We start from the raw sequence: 25,910 nt of genomic DNA, 5'->3' as shown, positions 1-25,910 counted from the left end.
TCAAGTACACCTACCACCAGCACTAAACTCATTTTAAGAAATAGGAACGCAAGGCTTTATTGTTGTTGTTTTTTACAAAAAAACAGACCGTTTGGCGACCACTGATTTACGTCATAGGAACTCTCATTCACCCCTTGTCATTTATCCTTCTCCCATGGATGAGTTGTGTTGTCATACGGAGGATTATATTGATGTTGTTTTTTCATAGGGTGCCAGTGGGGGGAGAGGAGCACGAGGACCAACAGGAAAGTCAGGAGACAAGGTGGGTTTAGGCCAGTGCACAGCTGTCTCATAACGAGAGAAGGAACAGGCGCTGTTGTGAGGGTTACTGTTCAGCACAGCATGCCATGCCATCTGGTGCAAAGAGATACTACTTACAATACTCTGCAGCTACATGTTTGAAACTGAAATGAGTTATTTCAGGAGTCCTTTCAAAAGACCACCAATGAAATGATTAACAATGGTAAAAAAATATATTTTCATAAAATGAATGAATAGACCAACAGTCTCAATAACTGTGTTTCTCTCTATCCCAATCCTCCACCTTCTACATGATCCACCAATCAGGGCACCTCTGGACACGAAGGCCCACCAGGATCCACTGGAGACCAGGTAAGCTTCAGTCTGACACATAACCTCACAACCCCAGAGTTGAGCTATAATATAACACAGCTAATAATAGCATATCTAATAATAGCTAGCATAGGATGATAATATTACAATGATACACCCTGCTAGGAAAAAGCGTCATTATGCTTCACAGATACATAACAGTGTACGATACCTGCTGGTAAAGATAGTCAACTGGATTGAGTCTTTGTGTTGTCTGGTTGATCGTACAGGGACCCCAAGGACCACAGGGAAGGAACGGCGAGGCAGGACCTAAAGGACCTAATGTAAGTGTGATGTGTCAAATGACAAGCAGATTTTATTTACATTTTTTTATTTAACCGTTATTTAACTAGGCAAGTCAGTTAAGAACAAATTCTTATTTACAATAACGGCCGACCCTGGCCAATCCCTAACCTGGACGACGCTGGGCCAATTGTGCGCCACCCTATGGGACTCCCAATCACGGCAGGTTGTTGTACAGCCTGGAAACGAACCAGGGTCTGTAGTGACGGGAGCCACTCGGGAGCCCCTGCATTGTTTAACATGTTTCTGTTTTTCATTCCAGTCCTATGTTGCGTCTGTCTGTACTGTTTTATCTCTATCTAGTGTGTATGTGTGTCTAGGCTAATCAAAAGTGCAATATTATTTTTCAGGGAGCAGTAGGAAAAGACGGACTACCAGGTCATCCAGGACAGCGAGGGGAGCCAGTGAGTTAAACTGAGATTCTAGGATGACCCAGGAATTATGTGATTGTTAGTTACTTTTTTGCCGTTGTCCAAATATGGACATAGATTACAACACACATCAAGACACCTAATAACACCACAACAACAAGCAAGACAAAAGTTGTGGCTTGGATGCTGAATTACTGAAGTGCTAGAGTGAGCTACATATTGAAGGCTACTAATCCTATCCATAAACAACTCTCTCTCTCTTTCTCTTTCTCTCTCTCTTTCACTCTCTGTCAGGCTGGCTCTTTCTCTCTCAGCTCTTAGCTTTGGTTCACAGCTTCACTTTCTGTTTTCTCACCTGTCATCTCTCCTCTCTCAGGGCTTCCAAGGCAAGACTGGTCCACATGGGCCTACGGGTGTGATCGGACCACAGGTGAGTTATCCAATAAGTGATTAGAACTACATTTGTAGTTCTTTTGTGACACAATGAAAATCAAACGTATAAATGAGAGCTGTGGGGTAATGAGAACTCCTGTCTTGTTTTGTCTCTGGGGTTGTCGTTAGGGTAAATCTGGTGAGACTGGGCCTAACGGCGACAGAGGACACCCTGGGTCACCAGGACCCCCTGGAGAGACGGGTTTACCCGGAGCAGCAGGCAAGGAGGGATCCAAGGTCAGTCCGTCGTGTTCATCTTCAGTGAATCATCTTCACCACCACCATCATCATCTTCAACACTATCATTATTATCATCATAAAAGCAATCTATAAAAGATCATACATGTCTCCTCCAGGACCCTCTCAGAAATTAGATATGTCACCTCACCTCAAGGGATTTATCCTTCCCACAAATTTCCAAACTGATAAAGAGGAGAAAAAAAATCCTCATTCCATACCTCACTGTGCTCCGTACATTACCGCTCATAAAATATGGATGTTCCTCTCAGTTGATGTGACTGTTGCACTGTACTCTGTGATTTATCACCTCATAAGAGGCATGTGGTGAAATAGCACAGTTACAAATAGAAATCAAACTGGATGGACATCAGAAATAGAGGAAGGACAAAAAACAAACAAAATATAACTATTGTAAAATAGATTGTGTCTGTAAAATGTGTATAGTATGTTAATTTAGTTTACTCCAATCGGGGGAGGGGGTGGTAGAGTTTGCAGGGAATAATAAAGGTATATTCTAAAAAAAGGGTGTATATGTATGTATGCATATATGTATGTGTATGTTTGTATATATATGAATGTTTATGTATATAGACACTACCGTTCAAAATTTTGGGGTCACTTGTTCTTGTTCTTGAAAGAAAAGCTATTTTTTTTGCCCAATAAAACAACATCAAATTGATCAGAAATACAGTGTAGACATTGTTAATGTTGTAAATGACTATTGTAGCTGGAAAGGGCTGATTTTTAATGGAATATCTACATAGGCGTACAGAGGCCCATTATCAGCAACCATGACTCCTGTGTTCCAATGGCATGTTGTGTTAGCTAATCCAAGTTTATCGTTTTAAAATGCTAATTGATCACTAGAAAACCCTTTTTCAATTATGTTAGCACAGCTGAAAACTGTTGTCCTGATTAAAGAAGCAATAAAACTGACCTTCTTTAGACTAGTTGAGTATCTGGAGCATCAGCATTTGTGGGCTCGATTACAGGCTCAAAATGGCCAGAAACAAAGAAATTTATTCGGAAACTTGTCAGTCTATTCTTGTTCTGAGAAATGAAGGCTATTCCATGCGAGAAATTGCCAAGAAACTGAAGATCTCGTACAACGCTGTGTACTACTCCCCTCATAGAACAGCGCAAACTGTCTCTAGAATAGAAAGAGAAGTGGGAGGCCCCGGTGCACAACTGAGCAAGAGGACAAGTACATTAGAGTGTCTAGTTTGAGAAACAGACGCATCACAAGACCTCAACTGGCAGCTTTATTAAATAGTACCCACAAAACACCAGTCTCAACATCAACAGTGAAGAGGTGACTCCAGGATGCTGGCCTTCTAGGCAGAGTTGCAAAGAAAAAGCCATATCTCAGACTGGCCAATAAAAATTAAATATTAAGATGGGCAAAAGAACACAGACACAGGACATAGGAACTCTGCCTAGAAGGCCAGCTATTTATTTGTTTCTGGCCATTTTGAGCCTGTAATGGAACCCACAAATGCTGATGCTCCAGATACTCAACTAGTCTAAAGAAGAACAGCTTTATTGCTTCTTTAAATTAGAACAACAGTTTTCAGCTGTGCTAACATAATTACAAAAGGGTTTTCTAATGATCAATTAGCCTTTTAAAATGAAAAACTTGGATTAGCTAACACAACATGCCATTGGAACACAGGAGTGATGGTTTCTGATAATGGGCCTCTGTACGCCTATGTAGATATTCCATTAAAAATCAGCGGTTTCCAGCTACAATAGTCATTTACAACATTAACAATGTCTACACTGTATTTTTGATCAATTTTGTGTTATTTTAATGGACAAAAAGGTGTGTTTTTCTTTCAAAATCAAGGATATTTCTAAGTGACCCCAAACTTTTGAACGGTAGTGTGTATATATATGGGTATGTATGTATGGATATGGATATATTTACCCCAAAAATATATGGGGGATTGGAAATGATGCAGACAATTACATTGATGGAAGCAACAATCTGTCCGCAATATTAAATCTGATCCACCCCTTTGAAAAAATACAAAAATAAAAAGAGGTCTGTTGTCAGCTCACTGGTAGACTCAGACCTAATCCTCCATATCTGTCTCTCTCTCTGTCTCTCTCTCTGTCTCTCTCTCTCTCTCTCTCTCTCTCTCTCTCTCTCTCTCTCTCTCTCTCTCTCTCTCTCTCTCTCTCTCTCTCTCTCCCTCTCTCTCTCTCTCTCTCTCTCTCTCTCTCTCTCTCTCTCTCCCTCTCTCTGTCTCTCTCTCTCTCTCTCTCTCTCTCTCTCTCTCTCTCTCTCTCTCTCTCTCTCTCTCTCTCTCTGTCTCCTCTCTCTCTCTCTGTCTCTCTCTCTCTCTCTCTCTCTCTCTCTCTCTCTCTCTCTCTCTCTCCCTCTCTCTCTCTCTCTCTCTCTCTCTCTCTCTCTCTCTCTCTCTCTCTCCATCTCTCTGTCTCTCTCTCTCTCCCTCTCTCTCTCTCTCTCTCTCTCTCTCTCTCTCTCTCTTTATCTCTCTGTTCTGGTTTCCAGGGAGACCCGGGTCCGTCTGGATCTCCAGGAAAGAGTGGCCCCGCTGGACTCCGAGGCTTCAGAGGGAGCAGGGGCAGCCCTGGAGCCATGGTAACACACCCACCTCACATCTCCTCACATCTCCTGACCTTCACCTTACTGACATATTACATTCTGCACTGATGTAAAGTACTACTGTATTGTATAGCACCCAGTGTTTTATGTGAAAATCACTGAAGGCCAGTTTCGTGGCTTTTTAATAGAGATTCTCCATTGACCATGCTGATTTTTAGTCCAAGAGTGGGCTTCATCTGGGTCTGGGAAACTGACCCTAAGTCCTTTACTTTAATTAACTGATGGTGGACCATCAGATAACTGTATACTCTGACAGTGGGATGGAAACTGATTGGTTGGAGTTCCTGTGATGAAGGTTCTGATTGGTTCATCTCTGTGTGCTTGCCTCTCTCTAGGGCCTTGCTGGACTGAAAGGAGGAGAAGGACCCACCGGTCTGTCAGGAGCAGGGGTAAGTTGGATTTCATCATGTAGCAATTGTTTAATTCCCATTTTCCCCATGCTACCCCCCTAATCTCCACCTCCATCCCCAATCCTGGTCCGTATGTGGTCTATAGCCAACAAGGACATGTAGAGTGGGAGGCTGTTACCATGGAGATCAAAATGAAAGAGTGAATCATGTGACGTTGTCCTCTTACTTCTCTGTTCCCCCTGTCGTGTTGTTACCCAGGGAGCCACTGGGGAGAAAGGGCCTTCTGGAGCGGCTGGTGCTATTGGTCAGCCTGGACGCTCCGGTGGGGTCGGCCCTGGAGGACCAATGGGAGAAAAGGGCGAGCCAGTAAGAACCTTTGATCATTTCCCTATTCGTTTTTTTCCTCATGCAACGCTAGTATCAATTTCTAAATGGACATACGAACATCACTGCTCATTACTGAGAAATAAACAGCCTGTGTGGGTTCCTCTGTACTGTATGTGTCATAATCAGTGTTTACATGTGTGCATGTTCCACTCTCTCTGTGTTATCTATTAATCAATATGGCATGGTGCAATAAGAGACTAGAATAGTGGCGGTGGTTAGACTAACGGTGTTTCCTTATCCATCTGTTCCCCAGGGAGAGAAGGGGCCCATCGGGCCGGCTGGACAGGACGGGGCGCAGGGGCCTGTGGGGCTGCCTGGGCCCGCTGGCCAAGCTGGGCCTCCAGGAGAGGACGGAGACAAGGTACTAACACCTGTACACAGGTACAGCACAGTAGGTTCCATACCACTGTAGAGGGACAACTTAGGAGAATCCAACTCCTGGCCCTCAAGGCTTGAAGCACTGCTGGGGTTTTCTATTGCTAGTCAATTGATCTATTGTCCTTTTGGCCATGGAGTCCACTCACCTAGTGGCCTTGATGTTGTGTGGGTGGGAGGTGTATGGGTTACTATGTGTGTGTCTTTATATCTCTGCAATGTGTGTGTGTGTGTCTCTGTGTCTGTGTGTCTGTGTGTCTGTGTGTCTGTGTCTGTGTGTCTGTGTCTGTGTGTCTGTGTCTGTGTGTCTGTGTGTCTGTGTCTGTGTGTCTGTGTCTGTGTCTGTGTCTGTGTTGTCTACAGGGCGAGACAGGAGGACCAGGCCAGAAGGGCAGTAAAGGAGACAAAGGAGAATCTGTGAGTCTTCATCTGGCGAGATATCAACCACAACACTGTCTTTTAGCCTCACAAGCCACAGAATTATACACCTGACAGGACATGACATCACCAGACACAGTACTACCAGAGAGAGGGAGGGGAAGATCCTATCTCTGGCCCAAATCTGCCCATGTTAAGCAAATCCTTAATTATTAAATAGGTGAAGAGTTTTTGTGTGCGGGGCAATGAAAGTTTTGAATTTAGTCAAGATTAACATAAATTGCTATTTTGATACGTGAGGCTTATTTGATCTAATAGACGTTTCATAATGCTTCGGTTGTTACGAGTGTGCTGTTATAAGTGTGACGCATGTGACATCCCGGCAACTTTGAGAAAAAACACTTTATCAGAGTTGTCCCTGTTGAAATTCGAGAACAGGCTGTTTATATTCATGAAACGATCATCTTACTCTCCATTGAATACAGGTGGCTGATGTCAACACTCATCTAATATTTTTATATATGATTTTTTATTGAATATTATAACATACAATCTACCTGCAGTGAAGCCACTCAACATTTACATTACATTCAGTCATCTAAACCGTCTCCCGTCTAGAGTGACCCACGGGAGCAACCAGGGCCCCGCCCAAGGGCACGTCGGCAGATCTCCCACCAAGTCAAAATGGGGACCGAACTAGCTTTATTTTTTATTTTATCTTTGAACATCATTCTATCCCCAACCAAGCAAGTCCACTCCCACTTGTCTCCAGTTCCACATCCCAAACCTCAGTGTCAAACAAGTATTCAATTAACAAGATGTAACCACCAATCCAAAGAGAGGAATAGGCGGGAGCCTGACAGCCCGCCATTCCGCTCTGTGGACAACGAATCCCATTGTTAGAGCGGAGACACAAGCATCTCGCCATTATATCCAGTATCTCTGGTACTACTCACCTGGCAGGATATAACATCGCAAGCCATAGTACTACACACCTGACAGGATATGACATCACCAGCCACAGTACTAACCAATCTTAACAATATAGCCGAGTGACCACTCTAACAACACGTCCTCAATGAAGGCGAGATCAGGTGGGACCATTCTAGCCAATGAGAGGGCAGATACGAGTGTGAACAACAGCCACAACTAAGTTGTTTTTCTCAAATTTGCCGAAATGCCAAATGCATCCACTTATATCAGTACATTTGTAACAGCCTAAACATTACGAAACTTCTATTCGATCAAATAAGCCTCACATAATTCGACACTCTCTCATAGACCTCCATACCAAAAGGGCTTATCTCATGCGGATGGATTTTGGGCGCTTCGCCTCTTCTGCTCTGGTACTACATACCTGGCAGGATATGACATCACAAGCCACAGTTCTACACACCTGACAGGATATGACATCACTAGAAAAAAAACAAAGTCAAATTGTGATGTCAGTGATCTTCAGGTCGGAAAGTTTCCGACTTGGAAATCCGACTGTTCAAAATGATTTCTCCCGGCCAGAGCTAGTTTTTCCCAGAGTTCCCAGTTGTCTTGAACGCACTGAAATCAGAGGTTTCCAAGTTCTCAGTTCCCAGTTGTTTTGAATGCGGCATACACACCTGACAGGATATGACATCACCGGTCACAGTATTACACACCTGACAGGATGTGACATCACCAATCACAGTATTAAGCACCGGCCAGTATCCTCCCCGTCACCAGCTGCTATCACTAGGATAATTCAAATGAATGACTCAGTAAATGAGAAAGGGTTTATAATTGAGCGTTGAGATAATTATGTGCAGTTATAATTAACTATACAGTATATTACTGTATGTGAGCTGTTATACTCATTATAGGCATTATAAGCCTTTTTTCATGGTCTAGTTAGCATGCACTGTGCATCTTCATGCACTTTATCTTATCATAGCCCTGGCAGCTCTATCAAACTATTTAAAATACTGTCTAACACTTTCAGAAGCCAAGCAATCACAAACAGCTACCATCAACAGCTGCAATTTCACAGTAGTTGTGTTTTTTGAGCTCCCGACACAGCAGTGTTTTCCTGCAGTGTATGATTGATATGCAGTATACTGTCAACAGCATCTATGTTTCTCGGTCTCTTCTCCAGGGCCCTTCAGGACCTATTGGAATCCAGGGACCTGTCGGCCATCCAGGGTTACCGGTACGTCTATTCAATGTATCTGTCTTTATTGTGTGTTTGTGTGTACTGTATGTGTGTACAGCACTGACCTCTGTGTGTGTTTCAGGGTGTGGACGGGGAGCCGGGGCCGAGGGGCCAGCAGGGGATGTACGGGCCGAAGGGAGACGAGGGAGCGAGAGGCCACAAGGGGGCCACAGGACCCACTGGACTACAGGTGAGGAGACGAGACACCCCTCTGTTGGACTGTACCATCCATCTCTCTGACTCCAGCATATAGCTGACAGGTGGACTGTACCATCTCTCATCAACAGCCCATAGCTGATAGCGTTGCAGTATCCCTACTACTGCGCCTCTAACCATTCTCTGTCTTTACAGGGCATGCCAGGACTCCCAGGAGAGAAGGGAGACAGTGGACACGTGGGCACGATGGTGAGTACTGGACATTCCATTGGACAATGACAGAATTTCCCTATATCCTATTGTTGACCTGGCAGCCTCACTGGACTCTCCCACCAAAGATCATTCCTTAAGTATGTCTCTCATCTTCATTGTGGTATGAAGCCTAACTAAAGTAAAACCCTTCTTGGAGGCAGTGTCTAGAGTTTGGCTCCATGTAGAGTGTCTGGAGCGTAACAGCCATGACACGTCCAGCTACACATCCAGAGAGGACTAGGGCTTTGTGTCTAAATGTAACAAGGAGTTCCTCTGAAGAGAGGGAGAGAGAGAGTGAGAGGGAGAAAAGTCGAAGAGTCAGTGGAGTGAAGGAGGGAGAGAAAGTGAGGGATAGGGATGGAGAGAGAGAGAGAGAGAGAGAGACAGAGAGAGAGAGAGAGAGGGCGGTGGTTTGAGGAGGAAGACGGCAGTGTGACAGCTGCTAATCAGATTAGCCTGAGCCGGGCCTGTCTAATGAGCATCTTCCTTCTATTGTGACAGTCATTTCAGAACTCCACAGACCGTGAACACATGCTAAATAAGATTCTACACACACAGCTAGCGCCACAGCACACTCAGCCTGATTAGGGAGAGGGGAAGGAAGCGTCAAAACGGAACAAATAACAAAAGAGGGAAAAAAGAGAGAGGGAGAGGATGAGAGGGAATGAAAGATAGAGAGAGGGATGTGAGAGAGACAGGGCAAGGAGGAAAGAGATCTCACTGGGAAAGCCTCATCCATGTGAATGCTGTGGTTCACAGGATTGCAGCTTCTAATGCCCGCGTAGCTCCCCAGGAGCAGGATTATAGGAGATGTGCTTACTGTAGTGGATGTAGTAGTGTCTGGAGTATGTCTGTCTGTCTTAGTGCTGTGTGTACAGGCTCTCACTGTATTGGGTTTTCAGCATTTGTGAAGCACAGCTAACCATTAACTCTGGACTGGAAGGGAGCAGTCAGTGCAGTTAGGATGAATAGCTTGTTGTCCATGTTGAGGTGCACAGAGGGGTGGAATCCCATCACGCTGACTGGCTAGAGCGCTCTCCTTTCCCCTGTAGCCCGATCACGTGTTCTTGGAGAGAACTAGAGGCTCCTATTAGAGAGAGAGAGAGAGAAGGAGGGGATAGAGGGAGGGAGAGAGAGATGAAGGGAGAGAAAGAGAGGGAGATACTGTACAGAGAGAGGGGGTGAAAGACCGGAAGAGAGAGAGGGAGATAGAGACAGAGAGTTAGGGACAGAGTGAGAGGGAGGGAGAAAGAGAAAGAACCTTTCCGTGTGTCATTGAGGATAATGGCTTGTCCTCGTGGTGTCTTCATCATGTCAGTGACGTAATGATCATAGAGGCTGGTTCTGTTCTGGGGATATGTTGCACCAGCCACCAGGCCCTCAGTAGACTGAAGGACTAGCACACAGTCACTGTACCCAGGGATGAGCTGCCTGGTGGGTCACACAGTCTACTTCCTTTGGGATAGAGGTGTGTGTGTGTTTGTGTCTGCGTGTACTTGTGCATGTATGTGCTGTCTCAAGCCAATGGCTAATGATTTATTTTCTCCTCAGGGCCCTCCAGGACAACATGGCCCCAGAGGCCCCCAGGGGTCCATTGGTGGAGAGGTACAGTATATTTCTGACCTTATCTGACCACCTTTCTATCTATTGGGTTTGCTACAGTATTAGATTGGTTTATGTTGCAAGACGGTATACTATTTTGCGCAGCTCTCACTTCTACTCAAATCTACACTACCGACTATCAGAACACACCCACCAATAGGGTTGTTACTTCACACACGGCACACACACTTCTCTACCCTCTACCCCTCTCCCACTCCCAGACCCTCTGCCGGTTTGGAGCTGTGAATTATTAAGTGCTATTAGAATGTAATCCCTCAGAGGGAGTTATATTTACCGCTCTATAAATCATTAAGGAGTATTAGACAATCATCCCTGAGAGGAAGTTATATTTACCTCTATTAATGGCCAACCTCTCAACATCTCACACCAATCAATTATTCACGAGAGAGAGACAGAAAGAAGCCACGCCACACACACACATAGTCAAAAATCAAATCAAATCAAATTGTATTGGTCACATTGACATATTTAGCAGATGTTATTGTGGGTGTGCTTGTATGGATTCAGTGGTACGGATTCAGATTGTCACATCAGACCTGGTTACAAATATAATTTGAAAGATCACATACTTTATTTGAGCATTTGACTGGAGTGCTAGATGGGCGGGGTTTGTACTTTTGGGACTATCCCATTGGTTCTAGTTTCCTATCCAAGCTCAATCAGGCACTATTTGAAAGATGTTGAATACCATTTGAACCCAGGTCGGATTCATATGGTGCCATGGAAATAGAAGGGTGTAGAGATGGAGCGATCCATAAATGGATTGATACAGGTGATGTTGTGAGAGAGAAATGGATAAAGAGAAGCTTTGCGTCTTTGTGGGAAATAGAAGAGCTGGCTTGCACTGCAGGCAGGATAGTCTTCCACTCATTCACACGCTCCAATTTGTGCACTATACCAAAGAGAGAGATGCTTTCACTGTTTTTCTCTCGAGACAGCCAGCACACACTTCCACATTGACACACACCGACACATAGAGACTGACTCCACACTCTGTTACTCAGATCGCATCAACAGAGGAAACTCACACACACAGACAACAGTCAATAGTTTCTCCTAGTCATGATGGTGCAGCTGCTGTCTCAGCACCCTGACAGAGAACAGCAGACACACAAAACAACATCTACACAAGAAACCTGTAGATTAAATATTTATTATTTCAGTCCTCCTGTCAGTGTGTTGGTTCAAGTGGTTCTGTTGTGTTGTAACAGGGCACTGCTGGCCAGCCTGGTGGAGTGGGCCAGCCTGGGATCGTTGGAGAGAAGGGGGAGGATGGAGAGGCTGGGGACCCGGGACCAGTTGGAGACACTGGTGCCGCTGTAAGTCATCTTTCTCTCATCCTCTTCTTCACTTCTTCTCTCTCTCTCTCTCTCTCTCTCTCTCTCTCTCTCTCTCTCTCTCTCTCTCTCTCTCTCTCTCTCTCTCTCTCTCTCTCTCTCTCTCTCTCTCTATCTCTATCTATCTCTATCTATCTATCTATCTATCTATCTGTCTCAACCACTCACTGTATGATTGTATTGTGCCCCCAGGGTGGTAAAGGGGAGCTGGGGGAGAAGGGTGACTCTGGCCCCTCCGGAGCAGCAGGACCTGCAGGAGTCAGAGGTACGCCAGGGGAGGACGGACCCAAAGGAAACCCTGTGAGTAGATCTCTATGTAGGCCACTCATCTGCTAGTCACTAGTCCTTTAGGCCACTCATCTGCTAGTCACTAGTCCTTTAGGCCACTCATCTGCTAGTCACTAGTCCTTTAGGCCACTCATCTGCTAGTCACTAGTCCTTTAGGCCACTCATCTGCTAGTCACTAGTCCTTTAGGCCACTAATCCTCTACCAACTGGTTCTTGAGTTGGTGGCAGACCAATGCATTAGATTAATCTCAAGCGATGCTGCTGCAACTAACAGTCATTGGTAACTGACCACTCCCGGTTCTCTGCAGGGGCCCATTGGATTCCCAGGAGATTCTGGACCCCCTGGAGAAGCAGGGATCAATGTGAGTACAGCACCCGTAGAACCAAGTAATACAAAACCCCTTGTACTGTTTTTGAATTGCATTTCTAATTTTGACGGCAGTAGATGACTGATTCTTCTGTTCCTCCTCTGAATGTGTGTTTCTGGTTGGAACAGGGAGTTGACGGTGGACCGGGAGCAAAGGGAGACAACGGTGATCCTGGGAAAGCCGTAAGTACAGTACAGCATTTACATCACACAGGAATTCATACGAACAGCATAAACATGTGTAACTATGTATGTTCTCTGAGCTCATTCAACAGTATCACATACATAAAGTGCATGCATACCAAAGATATAGTATTGCCTTTGTACTTTGTCACATACAGAGAGGCTTGCCTTAGTCATGGATATGCTGTGCTTTCTTCCCTGAGTCTTTGAGACTGTGTGTGGTTGTTGTCTTTGAGACTGTGTGTGGTTGTTGTCTTTGTGACTGTGTGTGGTTGTTGTGTGTTTCAACTCTGACCCTTTGTTCTACTGTCCTCAGGGACCCCCAGGAGCCTCTGGAGAACTGGGCCCTTCCGGGCCCCCCGGGAGAAGGGTGAGTGTTGATGTGTGTGTGTGTGTGTGTGTGTGTGTGTGTGTGTGTGTGTGTGTGTGTGTGTGTGTGTGTGTGTGTGTGAGTGTGTGAGTGTGTGAGTGTGTGAGTGTGTGAGTGTGAGTGTGTGAGTGTGAGTGTGTGAGTGTGAGTGTGTGAGTGTGTGAGTGTGTGAGTGTGTGAGTGTGTGAGTGTGTGAGTGTGTGAGTGTGAGTGTGAGTGTGAGTGTGTGAGTGTGAGTGTGAGTGTGAGTGTGTGAGTGTGTGAGAGTGTGAGTGTGTGAGTGTGTGAGTGTGAGTGTGTGAGTGTGAGTGTGTGAGTGTGAGTGTGTGAGTGTGAGTGTGTGAGTGTGAGTGTGAGTGTGAGTGTGAGTGTGTGTGTGTGTGTGTGTGTGTGTGTGAGTGTGTGTGTGTGTGTGTGTTTGTGGGGCATGCCTTTATTGTTGTATATTTCTACAGACTCGGATATCTTCAGGGATTTTATTGACCTCTATAGAAGAACAAAAGCAGTGTAAGGCTTTTAAGCACTCGGGTATTGTCCCCAGCAGCTGAAACTCTGTACTCATGTTCCCCCACCTCTCTCTCTCTCTCTCTCTCGCTTTCTCTTTCTATATCTCTCTCTCTCCCCCCTCTCTCTCTCGCTTTCTCTCTCTCTCTCTCTCTCTCTCTCTGTCTCTCTCTCTCACCAGGGCCACTTGGGAGCTGCTGGAAAAGAAGGGAAACAAGGAATGAAGGGAGCAAAGGTAAGGATGTGTGGAACACTCAACAACACTCAACTCATTCATGAAATATGAAGAAAGTCCCCCAAAAGAAAAGGCTACTACATTGTACACCACACATGTCAGTTTTACTCCGTTTTGATTTCCTCACCACCCTGTCATTCTGTTCCTCTCTCTCCTTCCTTTAGGGGACCAATGGGGCTGAGGGTCTGGTGGGGAAGAAAGGGCCAGTGGGGCCCCAGGGACATTCAGGGAAGCCTGGCCCAGAGGGCCTCCGAGGGATCCCAGGCCCCGGGGTGAGTCCCCCTCTCCTCTCCTCTCCTTACTCTAACTCAAACATCTCCCTCTACTGTAGCCTGTGGCTCTGCTGCTCCACTCATCATGTCTCCCTAATTAGTTTAGTATAAACTGTCTTGGTTTACTATCAACATGCATGGTGCATCTCAGTACAACCAGCAACAAGGCTTGGGGACATGTTGTCATATGACCTTCAGCAACCCCAGTCAATGCTGGGGCCCTTCACAAATTGATTAACCCCTATTTGTGTTTTCATTTGCAGGGTGAGCAAGGGTTAAACGGCCCCCCAGGCCAGACGGGACCCCCTGGACCCATGGTAAGATCCCCATGCATATTACATGTTCATATGTCAACCTACTGTACAGTTATTGACTCTCTTCCACATAACATATGGTAGGTAGCCTTGATAGGGTCAATTCAAGTGAAATGTCAATTATATTTTTTCACCCATGTGTAACCATGTAGTGTAAATGTGATCTTGTGTTGTTCCCAGGGACCCCCAGGACTGCCAGGTTTGAAAGGAGACCCGGGCAGGAAGGGAGATAAAGGTCACGGGGGTCTGATCGGTCTGATCGGACCTCCAGGAGAGCTGGGAGAGAAGGGAGACAGCGGCCTGCCCGGAAATCAGGGCACACAAGGAACCAAAGGAGACGGGGGTAAGGGTGGCCTCCCTGGCCCCACCGGCCCCCCAGGACCCCCTGGACTTTCTGTAAGTGCCCCCTCCTCAGTCACCCCACCCCACTCAGCTCTGCTTTACTCTGACATGACTTTTCCTATTTCAAAATGACCTCTCTTCCCCTGTTAGGGTGCAGTTGGTGAGAGAGGATCCAAAGGAGACCTGGTGAGTCCAGTCATCTGACTGTATCTCCACATTGTCATTCCTCTCCTTACGCACCAGCCAAAAGCTAGCAGCTGTCAGGAGCGTATGCTGCCAGACAAGCCGTTATCTCGCCTTGCCAAATGAACCATCGTTCAGACTAATTTTCTACATTGTGCTTTTTAAATGTATTTTGGCCTTAAAAGTGAGCCCATACAGTGATGTGTTGTTCCTGTGGGTAGAGTGTATTTTAATAGGATATAGTGGTGCGGTGTGATGTTATGAAAAGTACCATAGCGTGTCATGTAGAGAGCAGGGGCTTTGGCCACAGACTGCTGATGCACAGAGCTGGATAATCCTATAAACCCTAGAACCATATCTGCCAGGATCAAAGAGGGATTTGGCAAACTAGTGTGAGAATCGCTCCAGGTGACCGGAGGATTGATGCAGGATTTTGGTACACTCTTTTCTTCAGGGCGCCATCGGACCCCAAGGAGACACTGGCCCCGCCGGATCCCCCGGACCCCCTGTAAGTCCTCCACACACACACCTCCCCACCTCCACACTTCTTATCCACCCCACCTTTCTCTTTCTGTTTCTCTCCATCCCCTCTTTTCCGTCTCATCGCCTGTTGTTGTTCAACCACACACACCTCCACGCATCTCCTTTCCCCCATCGTTCTATTTTTTTTCTGCCTCTCCCAGTCACTGTTGTTTCTTGTCTTCCGTCTTCCACTTGTGTTCCTTCCCTCCAGGGTCCGCCTGCCACCATGGTCCAGCCGCTGCCTATCAGAGACCACGAGGGCCGGAGGAAGAGGAAGAGGCACTCTAGGATGGTGCAAGGAGGCGCATCTCCCTACGAGGAGGTAGAGATGAAGATGGATCTGGAGCAGGAGGTGTTCCTGCAGGCAGACCAGCCCATGCTGGAGGAGGCAGAGGGCATGGAGGAGGTGTTTGCCTCCCTCATCTCCATGAAGACAGAGGTGGAGCTGATGAGGAAGCCCCTGGGGACCTTTGAGAGCCCCGCCCGCACCTGCAAGGAGCTCATGATGATCCAGCATGGCTACAGAGACGGTCAGCACATCACCTCATCACCCTCATAGCACACAGATCATCCCTTCATTGGCACTCATATTGACGTGAACATGTAGAAAATCTACACCCCCTTGAACTTCTTCACATTTTGTTGCGTTACAAAGTGAGATTGAAATAGATTTAATTGCATTTTTTTGTCATTGATCTACACAAAATACTCCACAATGTCAAATTGAAAATAAAATTATATATATTTTTTTGCTAATAAAAAAATATATATATATAGTATTTGCGTAAGTATTCAGCTCCTTTGTTCAGGCAAGCCTAAATTAGCTCAGAAGTAAAATTTGACAAATCACATAATAAGTTATATGGACTCACTCTGTGTGAAATAATAATGTCTCTGTCCCCCACAAATGTAAAGTCCCTCAGTCAAGTATGGAATTTCAAGCACAGATTCAACTACAAAGACCAGGGAGCTTTTTGAAGCCTCATAAAGAAGGCCAGTGATTGGTAGATGGGTAACAATAACAAATCAGACATTGCATATCTCTTTAAGCTTGGTCAAGTTAAGAATTATGCTGTGGATGATGTTTTAAACCACCGAGACACATAAAAAACAGAGTCGTCCTTCTGAACTGAGCTGCAGGAAAGGAAGGAAACTGATCAGGGACGTCACCATGAGGCCACTGGGGATTTTAAAACAGCTACAGAGTTCAATGGCTGTGATGGGAGAACTGAGGATGGATCAACAACATTGTAGTGACTCCACAATAATGACCTAAATGACAGAGTCAAAAGAAGGATACAAATATTCCAAAACATGCATATGTATGCAGCAAAGCACTAAAGTAATACTGCAAAAAACACAGCAAAGGAATACACTTTTTGGCCTAAATGCAAAGCCTTATGTTTGGGGAAAATCCAACACAACACATTACTCAGTCACTGCCTCCGTATTTTCAATCATGGTGGTGGCTGCATCATGGTATGGGTATGCTTGACATCGGCAAAGACTGGGGAGTTTTTCAGGATGAAAAGAAACAGGATGAAACACGGGGAAAATCCTAGAGGGAAACCTGCTTCAGTCTGCTTTACACCTGACACTCGGAGAGCAATTCACCTTTCAGCAGGACAATAACCTAAAATAGAAGGCCAAATCTACACTGGAGTTGCTTCTAAGAAGACAGTGGCCAAGTTATAGTTTTGAGTTAAGTCTGCTTGAAAATCTATGGCAACACTTGACATTTGCTTTCTAGCCATGATCCCCAACAGAGTTGACAGAGCTTGAAGCAGTTTGAAAAGAATAATGGGCAAATATTGCACAATCTAGGTGTGTAAAGCTTTTCTGAGACTTACCCAATAAGACTAACAGCTGTAATCGCTGCCAAATGTGTTTATAACATGTATTGATTCTGGGGGGTGAATATTTATCTAATCAAGGTATATTAGTGTTTTCTTTTTCATTATTCTTAAAAAAATATATCAATAATTGTTCTTACACTTTGACATTACAGAGTATTTTGTGTAGATCGTTGACAAAAAAATTACAATCAAATCCATTTTAATCCCACTTTGTAACACAATAGAATGTGAAGAAATCCAAAGGAGGAGTAAACTTTCCAAAGGCATTGTATTTGATTGAGCAAATGAGCCACCAAATCCTCCAATAGCCAGGATAATTACCTGTTACATCATACATACTCTATGATTTCATGTCTTCCCCTTTCACTTGCCTGATCTGCTGTCCCGTATTGAAATGACACCGCTGTCTCTGTCTCCGTACCTGTCCCAGGTGACTACTGGATCGACCCCAACCAGGGATGTCACAGGGACTCCATCAAGGTCTTCTGTAACTTCACCGCTGAGGGAGAGACCTGTCTCTACCCTGACAAGAGGATTGAAACTGTGAGTCTCAAACTACCTTGATGTTTGCTCACATCAACCTAACTAGAACATTGTAGTAGTGTACAGTACATATTCATTGGCCTCAGATCAACTGGTGTCTTACAGATGCACTATCTTAATTTGACCCTATTTTTCACAGCAGGAAAATAATCCAGCAGCAACAGGATATGTGAATTATTATGTGGAATATAATTCACAGATTTTTTTAGGGGTTGATACATTTTCTGTTACATTTTTCATAATGGCAAATTAATTTTAAAGTGGAAATCACAAACTTTAGAAGCCTTTTAAAACCTTTAATACACTACAATTGATATTTCCTGCTGTGTAGGAACATTCTCCGCAACAACAGAGTGATCAAATTAAGATAGCAGATCTGTACATCCTTAGAAGCCTGTGTTACAGAGACTCCTTGTTTCCTCCTCTATTCGTGTGAACAGGTGAAGCTAGCAGCCTGGAACAAAGAGAAGCCAGGAAGCTGGTTCAGCCAATACAGGAAAGGCAAACAGGTACTGACCACTTTCAACTGCTGCCATTCATTTAAATGTTTCCAAACACCAGGTAGATTATATTAATTTAAAGGGAGTGCATTTGAATAATAATCATGTGTATAATTGAGTAGATGTGCATGTGTGTGAGCATGTGCGTGATTGATCCTACTGTCCAATAGAGTGTTCATGTATGTGCCCATGTATGATACCTGTGTTTTCTGCCTGCAGTAGTGAGTGAGTCACACAGAGCTACTGGCAGCAGTGGACTCTCATTGAAGAGCATTCAGCGATTTGAGCACTAGTCTTTCATGTGCACCTGACCAGACATCTCTTAACACAGAAAGATAATCACTTCTCTGCCAGTCCAATGCCTTTCACTGACTCTTTCACACCCACTCCATTGTGTCCTTCTCTCTCTCTCTCTCTCTCTCTCTCTCTCTCTTTCACTTTCTTTCTTCCTCTCTCACTAACTCTCGCTTTCTCTCTGTCTCTCTTATTCTGACTCTCTAGGTGAATTACTGTGACCTTTGTCCCCTCCTCTCCTCTTACATTATTAATGAAACACGGGTTGAGATTTCTAAGAGAGAGAAAAGGTTCATGGTAACACAATTGGTCCTAGCCTTCCTTCCTTCCTTTGTTCACCAGGGTGGATATAGCGCTCTGTCGCGCTCAGCATTAAATCTGTCCGCTTGGTTTTGTGCCAGCATTAACTCTGTCCGCTTGGTTTTGTGCCAGCATTAACTCTGTCAGTTTAGTTTTGTGCCAGCATTAACTCTGTCAGCTTGGTTTTGTGCCAGCATTAACTCTGTCAGCTTGCTTTTGTGCCAGCATTAACTCTGTCAGCTTGGTTTTGTGCCAGCATTAACTCTGTCAGCTTGGTTTTGTGCCAGCATTAACTCTGTCAGCTTGCTTTTGTGCCAGCATTAACTCTGTCAGCTTGCTTTTGTGCCAGCATTAACTCTGTCAGCTTGGTTTTGTGCCAGCATTAACTCTGTCAGCTTGGTTTTGTGCCAGCATTAACTCTGTCAGCTTGCTTTTGTGCCAGGATTAACTCTGTCAGCTTGGTTTTGTGCCAGCATTAACTCTATCAGCTTGGTTTTCCTGCCCAGGTTATTTGGTCATGGAAGAACTCCTGGCCCTAGCCATTATAGATTGGATGTACAGTTGAAGTCGGAAGTTAACATACACCTTTGGCAAATACATTTAAACTCAGTTTTTCACAATTCCTGGCATTTAATCCTAGTAAAAATATATGTCTTAGGTCAGATAATTAAGATCACCACTTCATTTTAAGAATGTGAAATGTCAGAATAATAGTAGAGAATGATTTATTTAAGCTTTTATTTATTTCTTCACATTCCCAGTTGGTCAGAAGTTTACATACACTCAATTAGTATTTGGTAGCATTGCCTTTAAATTGTTTAACTTGGGTCAAACGTTTTGGGTATCCTTCCACAAGCTACCCACAATAACTTGGGTGAATTTTGGTCCATTCCACCTGACAGAGCTGGTGTAACTGAGTCAGGTTTGTAGGCCTCCTTGCTCGCACACGCTTTTTCAGTTCTGCCCAGATATTTTCTATAGGATTGAGGTCAGGGCTTTGTGATGGCCACTCCAATACCTTGACTTTGTTGTCCTTACACCATTTTTCCAGAACTTTGGAAGTATGCTTGGGGTCATTGTCCATTTGGAAGACCCATTTGCAACCAAGCTTTGACTTCCTGACTGATGTCTTGAGATGTTGCTTCAATATATCGACATAATTTTCCTTCCTCATGAAGCCATCTATTTTGTGAAGTGCACCAGTCCCTCCTGCAGCAAAGCACCCCCACAACATGATGCTGCCACCCCCATGCTTCACGGTTGGGATAGTGTTCTTCGGCTTGCAAGCCTCCCCCTTTTTCCTCCAAACATAATGATGAACATTATGCCCAAACAGTTCTATTTTTGTTTCATCACACCAGAGTACATTTCTCCAAAAAGTACGATCTTTGTCCCCATGTGCAGTTGCAAACCGTAGCTTTTTTATGGAGGTTCTGGAGCAGTGGCTTCTTCCTTGTTGCGCCGCCTTTCAGGTAATGTAGATATAGGACCTTTTTTACTGTGGATAATAGATACTTTTGTACCTGTTTCCTCCAGCATCTTCACAAGGTCCTTTGCTGTTGTTCTGGGATTGATTTGCAATCTTCTTACTAAAGTACGTTCATCTCTAGGAGACGAGTGGTATGACGGCTGTGTGTTCCCATGGTGTTTATACTTGCGTACTATTGTTTGTACAAATGAACATGGTACCTTCAGGCATTTGGAAATTGCTCCCAAGGATGAATCAGACTTGTGGAGGTCTACAATTTTCTTCTGAGGTCGGCTGATTTCTTTTGATTTTCCTGATTTTCAAGCAAAGAGACACTGAGTTTGAAGGTAGGCCTTGAAATACATCCACAGGTACACCTCCAATTGACTCAAATGATGTCAATTAGCCTATCAGAAGCTTCTAAAGACATGACATAATTTTCTGGAATTTTCCAAGCTGTTTAAAGGCACAGTCAACTTGGTGTATGTAAACTTCTGACCCACTGGAATTGTGATACAGTGAATTTTAAGTGAAATAATCTGTCTGTAAACAATTGTTGGAAAAATTACTTGTGTCATGCACAAAGTAGATGTCCTAACCGACCTGCCAAAACTATAGTTTGTTAACAAGAAATTTGTGGAGTGGTTGAAAAACGAGTTTTAATGACTCCAACCTAAGTGTATGTAAACTTCCAACTGTATATAGTGCTTTACCAGATGCTCTACTACCAATGCATTGGCACTGCTATTTGGTTCTGGACATTCGATATGTGACTGACATGGTCATTGAGAGTTGTTTCTTTCCCCTGGTCCAGTTCTCATGCAGTGACTTTGATGGGAGCCCGGTTGCTTCAAGTGGTCTATATTAATATGTGGTTCATATCTGGTCTAGTTCTCATTCAGTGACTCTGACATGCTGTGTGTCCCTGGTCCAGTTCCAGTAAGATGACTCTGATATGTTGTGTGTCCCTGGTCAAGTTCCAGTACAATGACTCTGATATGCTGTGTGTCCCTGGTCCAGTTCCAGTACAATGACTCTGACATGTTGTGTGTCTCTGGTCCAGTACAATGACTCTGAAATGCTGTGTGTCTCTGGTCCAGTACAATGACTCTGACATGCTGTGTGTCCCTGGTCCAGTTCCAGTACAATGACTCTGACATGCTGTGTGTCTCTGGTCCCGTTCCAGTACAATGACTCTGATATGTTGTGTGTCTCTGGTCCAGTACAATGACTCTGATATGTTGTGTGTCTCTGGTCCAGTTCCAGTACAATGACTCTTAAATGTTGTGTCTCTGGTCCAGTACAATGTCTCTGATATGTTGTGTGTCCCTGGTCCAGTTCCAGTACAACGACTCTGATATGTTGTGTGTCTCTGGTCCAGTTCCAGTACAATGACTCTGACATGCTGTGTGTCTCTGGTCCAGTTCCAGTACAATGACTCTGATATGCTGTGTGTCCCTGGTCCAGTTCCAGTACAACGACTCTGACATGTTGTGTGTCTCTGGTCCAGTTCCAGTACAATGACTCTGATATGCTGTGTGTCTCTGGTCCAGTTCCAGTACAATGACTCTGACATGTTGTGTGTCTCTGGTCCAGTTCCAGTACAATGACTCTGATATGCTGTGTGTCTCTGGTCCAGTTCCAGTACAATGACTCTGACATGCTGTGTGTCTCTGGTCCAGTTCCAGTACAATGACTCTGATATGCTGTGTGTCTCTGGTCCAGTTCCAGTACAATGACTCTGACATGCTGTGTGTCTCTGGTCCAGTTCCAGTACAATGACTCTGACATGCTGTGTGTCTCTGGTCCAGTTCCAGTACAATGACTCTGATATGCTGTGTGTCTCTGGTCCAGTTCCAGTACAATGACTCTGATATGCTGTGTGTCTCTGGTCCAGTACAATGACTTTGACATGCTGTGTGTCTCTGGTCCAGTTCCAGTACAATGACTCTGATATGCTGTGTGTCTCTGGTCCAGTACAATGACTCTGATATGCTGTGTGTCTCTGGTCCAGTTCCAGTACAATGACTCTGATATGCTGTGTGTCTCTGGTCCAGTACCAGTACAATGACTCTGACATGCTGTGTGTCTCTGGTCCAGTTCCTGTACAATGACTCTGATATGTTGTGTGTCTGGTCCAGTTCCAGTACAATGACTCTGATATGCTGTGTGTCTCTGGTCCAGTACAATGACTCTGACATGCTGTGTGTCTCTGGTCCAGTTCCAGTACAATGACTCTGATATGCTGTGTGTCTCTGGTCCAGTTCCAGTACAATGACTCTGATATGTTGTGTGTGTCTCTGGTCCAGTTCCAGTACAATGACTCTGATATGTTGTGTGTCTCTGGTCCAGTTCCAGTACAACGACTCTGACATGCTGTGTGTCTCTGGTCCAGTTACAGTACAATGACTCTGATATGCTGTGTGTCCCTGGTCCAGTTCCAGTACAATGACTCTGATATGTTGTGTCTCTGGTCCAGTTCCAGTACAATGACTCTGATATGTTGTGTGTCTCTGGTCCAGTTCCAGTACAATGACTCTGATATGCTGTGTGTCTCTGGTCCAGTACAATGTCTCTGATATGCTGTGTGTCTCTGGTCCAGTTCCAGTACAATGACTCTGATATGCTGTGTGTCTCTGGTCCAGTTCCAGTACAATGACTCTGATATGCTGTGTGTCTCTGGTCCAGTTCCAGTACAATGACTCTGATATGTTGTGTGTCTCTGGTCCAGTACAATGTCTCTGATACGCTGTGTGTCTCTGGTCCAGTTCCAGTACAATGACTCTGATATGCTGTGTGTCTCTGGTCCAGTACAATGACTCTGATATGCTGTGTGTCCCTGGTCCAGTTCCAGTACAATGACTCTGACATGTTGTGTGTCTCTGGTCCAGTACAATAACTCTGACATGCTGTGTGTCTCTGGTCCAGTACAATGACTCTGACATGCTGTGTGTCTCTGGTCCCGTTCCAGTACAATGACTCTGATATGCTGCGTGTCTCTGGTCCAGTTCCAGTACAATGACTCTGATATGTTGTGTGTCTCTGGTCCAGTTCCAGTACAATGTCTCTGACATGCTGTGTGTCTCTGGTCCAGTACAATGACTCTGACATGCTGTGTGTCTCTGGTCCCGTTCCAGTACAATGACTCTGATATGCTGTGTGTCCCTGGTCCAGTTCCAGTAAGATGACTCTGATATGTTGTGTGTCTCTGGTCCAGTTCCAGTACAATGACTCTGACATGCTGTGTGTCTCTGGTCCAGTACCAGTACAATGACTCTGATATGCTGTGTGTCTCTGGTCCAGTACAATGTCTCTGATATGCTGTGTGTCTCTGGTCCAGTTCCAGTACAATGACTCTGATATGCTGTGTGTCTCTGGTCCAGTTCCAGTACAATGACTTTGATATGCTGTGTGTCTCTGGTCCAGTTCCAGTACAATGACTCTGACATGCTGTGTGTCTCTGGTCCCGTTCCAGTACAATGACTCTGATATGCTGTGTGTCCCTGGTCCAGTTCCAGTACAATGACTCTGATATGCTGTGTGTCTCTGGTCCAGTTCCAGTACAATGACTCTGACATGCTGTGTGTCTCTGGTCCAGTTCCAGTACAATGACTCTGATATGCTGTGTGTCTCTGGTCCAGTTCCAGTACAATAACTCTGATATGCTGTGTGTCTCTGGTCCAGTTCCAGTACAATGACTCTTATATGTTGTGTGTCTCTGGTCCAGTTACAGTACAATGACTCTGATATGCTGTGTGTCTCTGGTCCAGTTCCAGTACAACGACTCTCATATGCTGTGTGTCTCTGGTCCAGTTCCAGTACAATGACTTTGATATGCTGTGTGTCTCTGGTCCAGTTCCAGTACAGTGACTCTGATATGCTGTGTGTCTCTGGTCCAGTTACAGTACAATGACTTTGATATGCTGTGTGTCTCTGGTCCAGTTCCAGTACAGTGACTCTGATGGGAACCCGGTCCACGTGGTCCAGCTGACCTTCCTGAAACTGTTGAGTGCCACGGCCAGACAGATCTTCACCTACTCCTGCCAGAACTCTGCCGGCTGGTTCGACAGCGCCACCCGCAGCCACCAGCACGCCATACGCTTCCGGGGCAGCAACGACGAGGAGATGAGCCACGCCAAGAGTCACTTCATCCAGGCAACACACGATGGCTGCCAGGTAGGTGCCATGCAGACACAAAGGAAAATCAATAAATGACTGAATTAATGTAATTGGTGCTAATGTTTTGACCAATGCTAATGTTATGACAAATGCTAATGTTTTGATCAATGCTAACGTTTTGACAAATGCTAATGTTTTGATCAATGCTAACGTTTTGACAAATGCTAATGTTTTGACCAATGCTAATGTTTTGACCAATGCTAATGTTTTGACCAATGGTAATGTTTTGACCAATGCTAATGTTTTGACCAATGCTAATGGTTTGACCAATGCTAATGTTTTGGCTAATGCTAATGTTTTGACCAACGCTAATGTTTTGACCAATGGTTATGTTTTGACCAATGTTTTGTCAGCTGCTGTTTGATTCGATAAGGCCATGCAGCTGGTCACGATCAGTTCATCATATGATATCTGAGTGTGGTATAGATAGGATCTAAGTTCGAATGAAAGCTAGCAAGTTAGCAGGCACAGTGTATCCTCAACGCTGCTGTCTTTTTCTTTGTCTCTGGTGTAGTTCCGCAAGGGACAGGAGCGGACAGTCCTGGAGATCGACTCCCCCAGAGCAGAGCTGCTGCCAGTCATAGACGTGGCCCCCTCAGACTTTGGAAGCAGCAACCAAAAGTTTGGCTTCCACGTGGGACCAGTATGTTACAACGGTTAACTAACGTTGTCTCAACCAACCAAGGAATGACCGGAACTGACCTGCACAACAACTTACCAATGAAAGAAACTGAACTTCACTGTTGTTTCCACATGCAATATTTATTATTATATGTCCGTATATGTGGTGGGTTTCTGCCATATGTTATAAGACTCTCAACAACCAATGGCAAGTAGAGGAGCAAAGGCAAGGAGGAACAAAGCACATTTATCAAAGGGAATTCATCCAATTAGATCTATTTAATGTGTGGTGTTTTTTTCTTTGTTGTCCTTCTTTTCTTCGCTCACCTTTTGAGTGTGCTGTAATTAGATTCGCTAGAAGTAGTCTCTTGTTCCACTTGACAACAACCAATTTAAAAAGACAGGCAGATCCCTCCCATGTTGAGGCATGGGGTTAGCCTGTCATCTGTGGTATGGGTCAGTTGAGTGGCACTGTCTTTTGTCAGGCCTGGGATGCAGATGAGATGAGGTGCTACCTGAGGGATTGTGATGAGAGTGGAGTGGAATTAGCAGGAGACACCATCTGGCATTCTCATTAGCATGCCTGGATTGCAGTAGGATAATATTATATTGCAGTATAAGGACATTAGTTATTTTTAACTGGTGGTGTACCGCAGTATCTACGGTTGTAGGATCTTAATTTGAGAAAGTTTGCTACAGCAGGAAAATAATCATGCAGCAACAGGAAATGTGAATTATTATGTGGATTATAATGAATTGACATTTTTGTAGGGGTTGATACAATTTTTCATCAGGGAAAATCAAGTCTGAAATGTCAAAGTAAAAATTACAAATTCACCACAAGTTTGACATTTCCTGCATTGGAACAGGGTGATCAAATTAAGATCCTACATCGGTAGCATGTCAATTCCATACTAGTCTATTTCATCTGTCAACATT

The 25,910-nt window shown here is 44.7% G+C and overlaps 1 protein-coding gene across 2 annotated transcripts in view; it reads left to right on the top strand.

The window, feature by feature from the left end:
* Positions 1-25,910, top strand: part of LOC129833142 (collagen alpha-1(XI) chain-like) — a 90,233-nt gene that overhangs the window by 63,167 nt on the left and 1,156 nt on the right. For both annotated transcript variants that reach the window (XM_055897470.1, XM_055897469.1), the window contains 31 exons: positions 209-262; positions 568-612; positions 843-896; positions 1,266-1,319; positions 1,663-1,716; positions 1,848-1,955; positions 4,477-4,566; positions 4,926-4,979; positions 5,199-5,306; positions 5,581-5,688; positions 6,066-6,119; positions 8,206-8,259; positions 8,345-8,452; positions 8,614-8,667; positions 10,222-10,275; positions 11,505-11,612; positions 11,823-11,930; positions 12,227-12,280; positions 12,415-12,468; positions 12,785-12,838; positions 13,524-13,577; positions 13,742-13,849; positions 14,113-14,166; positions 14,344-14,559; positions 14,656-14,691; positions 15,143-15,196; positions 15,422-15,740; positions 17,497-17,609; positions 18,050-18,118; positions 24,114-24,347; positions 24,865-25,910. The exon at positions 24,865-25,910 is cut by the window's right edge and continues 1,156 nt beyond it. In XM_055897470.1, the coding sequence (XP_055753445.1) occupies positions 209-262; positions 568-612; positions 843-896; positions 1,266-1,319; positions 1,663-1,716; positions 1,848-1,955; positions 4,477-4,566; positions 4,926-4,979; positions 5,199-5,306; positions 5,581-5,688; positions 6,066-6,119; positions 8,206-8,259; positions 8,345-8,452; positions 8,614-8,667; positions 10,222-10,275; positions 11,505-11,612; positions 11,823-11,930; positions 12,227-12,280; positions 12,415-12,468; positions 12,785-12,838; positions 13,524-13,577; positions 13,742-13,849; positions 14,113-14,166; positions 14,344-14,559; positions 14,656-14,691; positions 15,143-15,196; positions 15,422-15,740; positions 17,497-17,609; positions 18,050-18,118; positions 24,114-24,347; positions 24,865-25,011 (2,835 nt within the window). In that variant the 3' untranslated portion in view covers positions 25,012-25,910. The remainder of the gene's footprint in view (positions 1-208; positions 263-567; positions 613-842; positions 897-1,265; positions 1,320-1,662; positions 1,717-1,847; positions 1,956-4,476; positions 4,567-4,925; positions 4,980-5,198; positions 5,307-5,580; positions 5,689-6,065; positions 6,120-8,205; positions 8,260-8,344; positions 8,453-8,613; positions 8,668-10,221; positions 10,276-11,504; positions 11,613-11,822; positions 11,931-12,226; positions 12,281-12,414; positions 12,469-12,784; positions 12,839-13,523; positions 13,578-13,741; positions 13,850-14,112; positions 14,167-14,343; positions 14,560-14,655; positions 14,692-15,142; positions 15,197-15,421; positions 15,741-17,496; positions 17,610-18,049; positions 18,119-24,113; positions 24,348-24,864) is intronic.

The sequence above is a fragment of the Salvelinus fontinalis genome, chromosome 34, assembly GCF_029448725.1.
Source record: "Salvelinus fontinalis isolate EN_2023a chromosome 34, ASM2944872v1, whole genome shotgun sequence".
Taxonomy (NCBI): Eukaryota; Metazoa; Chordata; class Actinopteri; order Salmoniformes; family Salmonidae; genus Salvelinus; species Salvelinus fontinalis.
This window is presented reverse-complemented; position numbering and strand designations above follow the sequence as displayed.